This window comes from Aethalodelphis obliquidens, unplaced genomic scaffold (genome assembly GCF_003676395.1).
Source record: "Aethalodelphis obliquidens isolate GAN/ISIS:26980383/991018 unplaced genomic scaffold, ASM367639v1 scaffold11, whole genome shotgun sequence".
NCBI lineage: Eukaryota > Metazoa > Chordata > Mammalia > Artiodactyla > Delphinidae > Aethalodelphis > Aethalodelphis obliquidens.
The window spans coordinates 39137745-39149454 of record NW_020837955.1 but is presented as its reverse complement, the minus strand read 5'-3'; the positions used below and the strand labels follow the sequence as shown (position 1 = coordinate 39149454).

General features: G+C 43.3%; 1 protein-coding gene across 11 annotated transcripts in view; it reads left to right on the top strand.

The window, feature by feature from the left end:
- TEX36 (testis expressed 36) overlaps window positions 1-10291 on the top strand; it is a 45098-nt gene extending 34807 nt beyond the window's left edge. For 10 of the 11 annotated variants that reach the window (XM_027112907.1, XM_027112906.1, XM_027112902.1 and 7 more), the window contains 3 exons: window positions 6710-6841; window positions 8312-8392; window positions 9385-10291. In XM_027112907.1, coding sequence (XP_026968708.1) covers window positions 6728-6841; window positions 8312-8392; window positions 9385-9681 — 492 coding nt within the window. In that variant the 5' untranslated portion in view covers window positions 6710-6727 and the 3' untranslated portion in view covers window positions 9682-10291. Of the gene's footprint in view, window positions 1-51; window positions 903-6709; window positions 6842-8311; window positions 8393-9384 lie in introns of those variants that run through there. The other variant, XM_027112911.1, reaches the window with a different exon arrangement.
- The last annotated feature ends 1419 nt before the right edge of the window (window positions 10292-11710 follow it).

Genomic DNA, 11710 nt, shown 5'->3' with positions numbered 1-11710 from the left:
GGGAGGGGAAAGAAAAGCAGAAATCACGTAACTGAGTAGAAGTGAGGTAGGACTTGAGTGTCCGGGCCCCAAGAGGAAGGTCAGCTCTCAGGAGCCACCTCTGCAGCTTGGGGGACGCCAGGTGGCCCTCGAAAGGCTTGCGAGCCCTGGAGCTGTCCCGTGACCCGGCGCCCCCTCCACTGGATACGTGGCTCTGTTTCCTCATTTGTAAACCCCAAAGGTTCATGGAGAAAAAGTAAAACACGTGAGAGCGCTCAGCACAGCGCCCGGTATTTACTAACTGCTCATGATTGCTGCTTCCTCATGGCCTCAGCAGTGTGCAGTAGGGGAGTCACAGTGGGTGAGCTGGGATGTGCAGGCAGCCAGGAAAGGAGCACGTGGGGAGGCCTGAGTCCTGGCTGGGTGTAGACAAGGCAGAGTCAACTCACTTCTCTGAAAACTAAGAGGTTGGAATAGACGGTTACCGTGAGGATATTCAACTCAGAAGTCATCAGAGGATTTGGAGGGTACAGAGTTCGCCATTATCTCAAGACTGTCTGGTCCACACCTGTGTGATCTGTGTGTATGGCTTTCTCACCTGGGACCTGGAGGCTTACACACTGGGGAGCGGCAGCTGCAAGGGACCCGAGGCAGGAGCCCTTGGGGGGCTTGGAACCCCGGCACTCCTCCCCCATTGTGATGGGTGGGCTCTGATGCTATGACAACAGAGACCACTCCCAGACTTCCCCTCCTGGTAGAGGTTGAGAATTAAAGGTCAGGAGCAAGGAGGAGTGGCTTCCCAGGTATAGAACTCATGAGGCGATGAAGGGATAAGAGAGCCAACCTCAGTCCCCTTCAGCTTCCTGCAGAAAATGGCCAAAGGGAGACGCTTCAACCCACCTTTAGACAAGGATGGAAGATGGGTAAGAAGGATGATGCCCTCTCTCATCTTTCTCAGGCCACGTGGGTGTGGTCAGGATACTTCTGCTACTTACCATAGTATGACGTCTGACAAGTCACTTCACCCAGCCTCAGTTCCTTCATCTGTGAAATGGGAATCTCATAGTATCCTTGGGAGGATCAAATGAAATTAATCTGAGTGTAAAGCGCTCAGCAGGCTGGCAACTTGTGACTGTTCACTAAGCAGTCACTGGTGTGCGCTCTGCGTTTTCTCTTTTCTATAACATCTATCTTCTGACACACTATATAATTTATTATATAAACTCCATGAGGCTGGTTATCTTTGTCTTTTCTTTTCCCCACTGGTTGTCTCACAGAAAATAGCGGTACTAGCCTCTTCTAGGGCAGTAATACATAGAAATTTTTTTTAAAATTTGTTTGTTTAAAAGGAAAAAGAAAACTGGAAAACATCTTGGAAAATTTGGGCCTGAAGGCTTTAAAAACCCTAAGCAACTTAGTCTTTCTAAATCTCAGTCTCTTTGTCTGTTAAATGGGAGCATAATATACTAAGGTTAGAGGCCATGGTGGGGACTAATGAGATAATTCATACAAAGGTGCTTAGTATAATGCAATGGAAACATAGTAACCACTCAATACTTGCTATTATATAGATAATATATAACATATGTAGATATGTAATGTATATATGCATATATGTCCACCATGCAGAACCCACGGATACTGAAGGGCAACTAAGGGACCTGAGCATCCTTGGATTTTGATACCCACAAGGTGGGATGGGGGGAACCAATCCCCCACAGATTCCAAGGGATATATATTTATACTGATATTCTTTCTTGTATACCCTGCTCCATTTCACAGATTTAAAGTAATGAATGGAAAATATTCACAATAAAGTAGTAAAGTATATAAAAATAAGAATTCAGAACCAGTTTAAATATAATTTAAGAGGCTGAGACTGGGAAAATATGTCACATAGACATGCAGGCCATATGGCCTAAACAGTAGCTATTTGGATATAACATTTGACTCTGAGTTTCATGGCAGCCAAAGTAAAATGGGAAATAACGTGAACTACATACACTAATTGGTTAGGAAGAGACAACGTAAGCTTCTCAGACTTAATAGCTTGGCCTCTTTTTATCACCTACAGTATCAGTTAGGGCTGTGTTTGACTGAATATTATAAAAAGCTGACTACGGTGCCTTATGCAGACAGGGGTCTGTGTTTCTCTAGTAACAATCAGTCCAGAGGGAGGCAGTTCAGGGCTGGTACAGATGCCCTAGGGCGTTGTCAAAGGCCCAGGTTCTTTTCAGCCTCCTGTCCTGTTATCCTTAGTGCAGTGTGTCAACTCAGGCAGGTAAATCAACGGATTTACCAGAAAGAGGAAAGTCAACGGATAAATAGATGGAAGGCAGCTGTCAGCTAAGTTTACCCCCTTTTCTAGGGGAAGCAATCTCTTTCCCACGAGCCCCACCCACAGACTTCTGCTTTCATTTCAACTGGTCACGTGGCCAATTTAGCTGCAAGGGAGTTTGGGGGGGTATTTTTTAACCAACCACATTGCCACCCCAAACAAAGTCAGGGTTCTGTTATAAGGCAGAAATCGAGAAAGAACGTTGCATCTCCTATTGGTGTCCCAGGAATGTACCTGGGCCCAGTTTAAGTGGGGAGCCTTTGGTGTGGGTCCTTTCTGCTGCTGGCACCTAAGAGCATAAAAAGAATAGTGCTGACGTGAAGTTTCCCAAAGTAAATTGTTGGGAAAATTAAAGAAATTGTTGGCTTTGCATCAGCAGCAGCCCATTTGGGAGACGAATTGCCACATTGGAGGTGACAGTCATTTCGCAGTTGACCTTGCTGGTGGTAATGTGGCTGTTACTAGGTAGAGAAGGCTCTCTGCACACACTTTCACCTTCCTATTTAATATTTCAGTCATTGAGTGATTGAATGCAGCAAAAATTTCACTGCCAACTAGTTAAAAAGCTGTATTTCACGGTTACAATATCTAACAGAAGGGTTTATTTCACAGCTATCATGTTATAGCCATTAAGTATATATTTTAAAAGAGTGAAATTAAAATGCTAGAGCCATTTTTTTTTTTACAGTGATTTAGTCCAAAGACTTGCAGAATACAAATGAACTCAAGTCAGTTGTCATTTAGCTGGTGACAGGGATCCTTCGTGATGTAGAAAAACTCTCCACCTTGGCCTGATTTTCCATAACTTGGAAAATCAGATTGGAGGAGGGGAAAAGGGAAAGGTTCTGAGTCTGGAGGCCCTCCGTATTATTTATATTTACTTAAAAATTGTTTAAAAGCATTAAAAAATATATAATGAATTAGAAAAATATATATGAATTAGAAATGTATAGGTTGATTTTGAAAAATTTCTGGGGTATATTGTTAAGTGAGAAAAGCAAGGTGTAAAATCGTGTGTATCATATGGTCCAATTTTTATAAAGCAGTGTAAGTCACTTTTGTAGGTACGAGTGTTTGTAAAGTATCGTACGAGAGCTATTGTCTTTACTATTGTTATCACTGTTATCTGGGGTGTTGGTGGGGGTGACAAGAAGGAGAAGGAAACAGAAACCAAAAGTTACCATTAAATTATAAAAAGGCATTTATTGCAAATCTAAACCACAATGAGGGATCACCTCACACCAGTCAGAATGGGCATCATCAGAAAATCTACAAACAACAAATGCTGGAGAGGGTGTAGCGAAAAGGGAACCCTCCTGCGCTGTTGGTGGGAATGTAAATTGGTGCAGCCACTATGGAGGTTCCTTAAAAACCTAAAAATAGAATTACCATATGACCCAGCAATCCCACTACTGGGCATATACCCTGAGAAAACCATAATTCAAAAAGGCATATGCACCCCAATGTTCATTGCAGCACCATTTACAATAGCCAGGACATGGAAGCAACCTAAACGTCCATCGAAAGATGAATGGATAAAGAAGATGTGGCACATACATACAATGGAATATTACTCAGCCGTAAAAAGAAATGAAATTGGGTCATTTGTAGAGACGTGGATGGACCTAGAGACCGTCATACAGAGTAAAGTAAGTCAGAAAGAGAGAAACAAATATATATTAACGCATATATGTGGAATCTAGAAAAATGGTACAGATGGACCAGTTGGCAGGGCAGAAGTTGAGACACAGATGTAGAGAACAAACGTATGGACACCAAGGAAGGAAAGCAGGGTGGGTGGGGGTGGGGGTATGAATTGGGATTGACATATACACACTAATACGTATAAAATAGGTAACTAATAAGAACCTGCTGTATAAAAAATAGATAAAATTCAAATAAAAAAGTAAAACAGAGATCAGAAAAATAAAAGGTCACATTTATAATTTTATAAATTTATAATTTTTGAAGCCACATTTATAATACGATCCTATATGTGCAAATTATGCATATATATGGGTGTACAGTTGCACAAGGATGCATGACGAAGTTGGTCACCAAAGAGTTAAGGGGAGGACTTCCCTGGTGGCGCAGTGGTTAAGAATCCGCCTGCCAATGCAGGGGACACGGGTTCGAGCCCTGGTCCAGGAAGATCCCACATGCCGTGGAGCAACTAAGCCCATGCGCCACAGCTACTGAGCCCGCGTGCTACAACTGCTGAAGCCTGCGTGCCTGGAGCCCGTGCTCTGCAACAAGGGAAGCCACTGTAATGAGAAGCCTGCGCACTGCAAGGAAGATCCAACACAGCTTAAAAAAAAAAAAAAAAAAAAGAGTTAAGGGAAAAGAGTGATGGGATTTCAGGGGAATTCTACTTCCTTCCTTATGTTTTTCTTTATTGTTTGAACTTTTAAAAACCATAAGCATGTATTATAACTCTAATCAGAAACAAATACAATTATTTTTGTTGGGAAAACGAGGCAATTAATAGATGCACTTCATTAAAAAACATATAAACGATGGCAAAAAAGTCTTCTTCCTTCCCTGGTGCCCTCCTCCGAGGTAACCCTGTCGCTTGGCCATGGAAGAGCCCGTCTACATGATGGTGTGTTGATTTGTGTGGTTGTCTCCTTGCCCTTGATCCCTGTTCCTGCTCTGCTCACCCCACAGGCAGCTATTCACACGTGTATAATGGGAGTTCTTTTACTGAGATGGGTTCTTGTAAATTATGTATTGTTGTTTTGTGTGCATGGATTATTTATTTACATAAATGGTGTTGGGTTATAGATCTCATTTTGTTTCTTCTTTCCACTCAGCACTGAGTTTACAAGAGCTCTCTGAGGCTATGTGTCATCTGGACAATTGGTTCTCCTTTTCTCTGCCAACAATGCCCCACCAAGTATACCACATAGATGACATAATCTCTCTACCTTTTGACATAAATAGTAGCATACTAAACACACTCTTGTGCAGAAATTAAACAAAAGCCATACTTATATGTGCAGTTATATCATGACTTGAGAAGGAATGGGAGAGAGTGGCAGTGTTAGCTAATATCATTATAATCCCAAAGAGAAGGAAGGACTGGCTTTGGGTGTGACAGTGGGTTTGGTGACAAGGGAGGGGACAGCTGTGAGCAAAAATAGAACCTGCCAACAGCTATTGAACACTTGCTGGGTGCGTGCATTTTCTCCCTTAATCACATCTACCTTATCAAATAAGTATTGTTATTTCCATTTCACAGATAAAGAAACTGGGGCCTGGAAAAATTAAGTCTCTTGCGGAAGGCTGACCTCATGGGAGAGAGAGCTGGGATTGGTCTCAGGGCGTTTGAATCTACTGTTTGTGACCCAGCATGTTATGCTTCCTCCCTTTTCAGGAATTTTCACTAAGAGTCACGGTCCTGCCTTCTGTTTGTATTGTAATTTCCAGTCATATTCCTCCCCTTGAGATCCCTGCTTCAAAGTCCACTTTGTTGGGGTGGCTTTTAAGAGGCGCTGTTTATATAAAATTGGGGTGAGCTACAGAGGCTGTCAAGCACCACTCGCATCCCTCTTCAGGGGGAATTCGGGAATGGACTACTTGCGCAGCTGCTGAAAGTGTGGCCTGGGAGGTCCACCCCTAGATATTCCGTGGCTGAAAAGAGCTGCTGCCCCAAGGTCACTTCCTGGGTCCCCACCATCCTCTTCTACCCAGTGACTGATTGACAAAGGCTCACAGGGGCCCAGTCCTCTCACTCCATCAGGCTGACTCTGAGAAGGCATCCATGTCTAGAGCTCCCTGTGGGGTTGGTCCAGGCCTTTGTTGGGACTCTGCCTCCCTAGGCCCAGTCCTGCTTCCTTCCCTTCTGTTCACAGAGAGATGCTAAAGCCCACCCCCAGCCATCCAAATAATCTTCCCACCCTCTACCATTCTCCATGCTCCATGGAGACTCAACGTGACCCTTCTCTCCTCCCCTTCCCCGTGTCCTGAGGTCCACTTCATACCTGCAGGAGGTAGGCTCACCCCTGTGAACATGGGCTGAATCCTTGGCCCCAAGTGCAGAGAGCTCCCTTACCACAAGGAAGATCTCAGATAATGCATTCTGTCTCCTCAGAGCACATCAACTCCCTCTCACGGGGCCACACCCTCCTCACCAGGCCTCGGAAACATTTCCAGGCTCCGAGCGGCAGGGTGGCCCCTGTAACTTGAAACAACCGGCAGTGGTGGCCTCGCGCCATGACAATATATTTTGTCTTGGAAAGAATACTTGAAAATTACAAAAATTATGCCATTTCCATCGCATGCCAGAAGCACCCAAATTGCATTTTAATCCCTTTACAGAGGAAGCCCTGATACTTGGCTTAGAGATTCAGATGTGTCTGGTTTTAATCAAGGCGTGTGCTGTTTTTCCAGTTCCCTCACATTGGACAAATGCAAAAGACACCAGAATCCATCACACGTACCATGTTAAAAGAGTCCAATAGTCCACGTTTATCTCGGAGAGTGGAGGAGAAGCTACCACTGATCTACAAAGTGCGGGAGAAGGTGAGTCCTGAGAGCTGGCCGTGTGCCCCCCTGGCTCTTCAAGGGGGTGGCACCGCTGGCACCAGACAACTCTTTCTCAGAGGGAACTGCTCACTTGCTCTCCCTGGACCCCTAAACTCTGGTAGCATCCTACCTCATACGCTGGTCAGTACGATACCTCAGATAGTCTTGAGAAGGAAATACCTCTGGTCCAGACAATAAAGTTAGGCTCCTCTATGGATAGAGTTCTTTTCTTTTCTTTGTGAAGATTTTTTTTGGATGTAGACCATTTTTAAAGTCTTTATTGAATTTGTTACAATATTGCTTCTGTTTTATGTTTTCGGGTTTTTTTGGCCGTGAGCCATGTGGGATCTTAGCTCTCTGACCAGGGACTGAACTTGTACCCCCTGCATTGGAAGGTGAAGTCTTAACCACTGGACTGCCAGGGAAGTCCCTATGGACAGAGTTCTTAACACACACGTTCTTCCTTGCTGGCCAGTTCATGAGCAACTTTAGGGGCATGAGGTGGCCAGAGGGAGAAACAGGGTTAACTTCACATTTAGCCGCCCTGGACCAGAGAGCTCTGGTCTCCTAGAATCCATATTGGGCAGAAGAAGAAGGTGGCCTCAAAATTCTTTTCCAGCTTTCAATTCCATGCCTACAGACTTTCCCTTCCTTGTCTCTCAATAAAATGTTTTAAAGAGAATTTTTTTTTTTCCGGAATGCAGGCCTCTTACCGTTGTGGCCTCTGCCATTGCGGAGCACAGGCTCCGGACGCGCAGGCTCAGCGGCCATGGCTCACGGGCCCAGCCGCTCCGCGGCATGTGGGATCCTCTCGGACCGGGGCACGAACCCGTGTGCCCTGCATCGGCAGGCGGACTCTCAACCACTGCGCCACCAGGGAAGCCCTAAAGAGAATTTTTTATGATTTTCAGCAATCTGGCAATAAGGTTGAGTTTCAAAGCCTTGAGCTGATGCACACACCCAAGACCTCACCCTGTGCCGTGTGTGCCATCGCTGTCGATGAATTTAATTCTTCTTTTTTTAAATAAATGTATTTATTTTGTTTATTTTTGGCTGCTTTGTGTCTTCGTTGCTGCGCGAGGGCTTTCTCTAGCTGTGGCGAGCGGGGCTACTCTTCAGTGTGGTGCACAGGTTTCTCATTGCAGTGGCTTCTCTTGCTGCGGAGCACGGGCTCGAGGTGCACGGGCTTCAATAGCTGTGGCGCGTGGGCTCAGTAGTTGTGGCGCATGGGCTTAATTGCTCTGAGGCGTGTGGGATCTTCCCGGACCAGGGCTTGAATCTGTGTCCCCTGCATTGGCAGGTGGATTCTTAAGCACTGCGCCACCAGGGAAGCCCTGATGGGTTTAATTCTTACTTAGAGGTCACTTTGCCTCCTCCGTCTTCCTTCCATGCCCCTGTAGGTGTGTTCTGGAAGCATACTGGGGTTCTGATGTGTGCCTTTTCATCTCTTCCCTTGCTCTTTTCCAGCAAGCAGTGAATAACAACTTCCCCTTCTCTGTACACGACAATCGTCACAGCTGTCAGAACTCTGGATTCTACCTCGACTCTGTGAGTATTTCTCTCCAAGTTGCTAATAAAATGAGAAGCGACATTAAGGCTCTTGATTTTCTGAGACGTGTTGAAGATAGAGGACTGACCTCAAAATTGGAACAAGATTAAAGCCTCATAACAGGTTACCGGGGGGGAAGAAAGCATAAAATTCTCAGAGTCCCACGTAGCTTTCAAAATCTGCACCAGCCTTCCTTCCACCTAGGTTTCTGTGAATTTCATGCTCATCAAGGTGCTTTCCCATCAACTGTCTGATTTGTGAGATTTCTTGTGAAGATCTGTCATGGGAAGGACGGATTGCCTGTGTGTGTCTCTGGATGGCAGAGCCAGGATCCATGAGGAGTCAAAGGAATGGATGGGGAGCTTACATGATATAAAGGACTTCCTAATAACTGCAGTTGTCTTTTCTCTGGAGGTGGTGTTTCACTGAAGAAAATAAAGTCTGATAGCACTGGTTAGTGGTGGTTAACAAAGCACTGGGCGACGAAAAGAGATTGCGAGCGCATATGTAATTTAAAATTTTCTAATGGCCACATTAGTAAGAGTTGATGAGGAAGCCTGTGATCAGAGACCCAAAGGTGCTGCTTTCTTCATTGGGAATCCTCTGGGATAGGAAAGAATCTTTGGATCTCTCGGTGTAAGAACCATCCCACTGAGTGCTGGAGATGCAGCCTGGGGTGGAAATGCTGAGGAGCCACCTGGGTGCAGAGAACCTACTTGGGGTCCCAGGGAGTCCAGGCTGTGGTCTCTCCGGTTCTGCCCTCCATGTCTCTAGAAGTCCAGTCCTCTTGGTGGGAGTGGAAGGCTCTGAGAACCAGGATGTTGTGAGTGTCAATTTATAGCCTTCAACAGGTTGATAAAGGATGTTTCTTGTAAGGGTGGTCATACTGTGCATTTAGAGATAGGATGTCATGAAGGTGGTTTTACTAAAGACATCCGAACTGTGTGACCCTGAATATTTTTCTCCTAACCTTCTTGTGATTCTTCTCCAGGGCCTGGGACGTAAGAAGGTCTCCTCAGAAAAAAGGCAACACATTTCAAGAAATTTCAATCTTTGGGCCTGTGACTATGTTCCATCTTGTCTCGATGGCTTTTCAAATAACCAAATATCATACGTCTATCAGGAAGCTGTGGTGGTCCCAATTTTCAGACGCTTTCCAAGACATTATGATGAGTTATGGAACACTTTTAAATTTATTCCCCAGCAAAGCTATACAGAGTATTTGAAAAAGAATCCAAAAGTAAGGTTCATGATTAACAAAAAGGCCGGTTCTCCACTGGAGCCCTAACCCTTCCAGAAGATTCCTGATGAGTTTTGCAATATTGTTATTTCATCACACATTCTAAAAGTATGTATTTTCTGATCCAGCACTGAGGTTTGACATAAGATTTGTTTAGGATTAGAGAATATAGACTGTATGTGCCTCAATGCTTAGGTGAAGTTTTCTTGCAGTGATAACATAAAGAAACATAAAGTCCTTATATAGAGAAACCAGAAAGGCAACAGGTAATGTTGCCACTCCCCCACCTTTAAAGTATTTTTATGGTTTTAATAAGGTTGAAAAATATTCAGGTCCTTATAAAATAAAGATACGTGATGACATACACATTTTAAATGAATGTGTTTTAAACAAAAATGTGCTTAAATTTTGAAATTGCCACATTAACTTTTGGGAGAGGTTTTAAATTACATAATTAATATAGGCTTACATTTTTATCTTGAAATTTCAAACAAACAGAGAAAGCAGGAGTCCCCTTTGATTTCACCACATCTCTAATCCTTGTCCTGTCCCCAGAAGTAAGCTAACCATTTTTTTAAAATTTATTTATTTTATTTATTTATTTTGGCTGTGTTGGGTCTTTGTTGCTGCATGCAGACTTTCTCCTAGTTGTGGCGAGCGGGGGCTACTCTTCCTTCCAGTGCACGGGCTTCTCACTGTGGTGGCTTCTCTTGTTGCGGAGCACGGGCTCTAGGCATGCAGGTTTCAATAATTGTGGCACGCAGGCTCAGTAGTTGTGGCGCACAGGCTTAGCTGCTCCATGGCATGTGGGATCTTCCTGGACCAGGGCTCGAACCCGTGTCCCCTGCATTGGCAGGCAGATTCTTAACCACCGTGCCACCAGGGAAGTCCCTAACCATTTGTTTTTATTCTGTGCTTTTACAATCACATGCATGTGCGTAACTATTAATACATTGAAATTTTGAACATAAACTGTGTTACACAGTACATATGTTCTTGAAGTACATAACTGATCTTGAAGTTCTTGCAGTGTCAGTATGAATAAACTACTGCACTGTATCCCCTAATATGGATGTACCATGTTTTAAAAAACTATCTTACTAATGAGCCTTTGAATTGTGTCTCATTTTTGACTGTCAGACGTGGTGCTACATGAACATGCTTTATCGGGCTCTTTGGGTGCATGTTTAAATGTGCTCTGGAGTCATCTCTGAAAGTTACCTTCTTAGTGCCAATTTAGCCCATAGGCGCAGAGTATTAATAAACACCGCCAAACCACCTTCAAAACAGACTGGAACAATTAAACTTCCATCTACAGTATCTGTGAGTTTCTGTTTCTCTCCCCCCTCAAATTATCTTTTAGATATTTCAGGATATTTAAGGACAAAAAAATGGTATCTTGTTATTTTCTTATTTTGCATTTCTCTGATTATTAGTGAAGTTGGCCATCTTTTCCCACTCAGGGGCCATTTATGTTGCCCTTAAAATGAGCAATGTCACCATCATTCTATATCAAAATTTTCTTGTTTCTATTTAAATATTTTTCTTATAGACGAATTTTAGAATAAGTTTGTCAAGTAAATCCACTGGCAATTTGATAGGAACTTCCCTGAATTTAGATATTAATTTATAGGAGAATCCACATCTTTATACCGTGGTGTATCTCTGCATTTATTCAAATCTTATTTTATGTTCTTTGTAAAGCTTTATAACTCTTTTTACATAAGTATGGTATGTTTCTTTTCTGTGTTTATTCCTGTATATTTTGAAATGTGGCTATCTTGAATGCGTGTGTGTGTGTGTGTGTGTGTGTGTGTTTCTAAGTTACACTTTTAGGTTGGTTTTGTCTGATGCATAAAAAAGCTACTGATTTCTGTATGTGAATCTTATATTTATTTGACTACCTGGATAAACTTCTTACAATACATAAAAAATACTCTAATAAAATTAAAAAGTTCGAATAATTTTTCAGTTGATTCTTTTGGATTTTCTATGTGGATAATTATACCATTTGTGAAAGTGATAATTTTTATCATTTCTAGCATTTATACCTCCCCCGCATCTTATTGCACCAGGT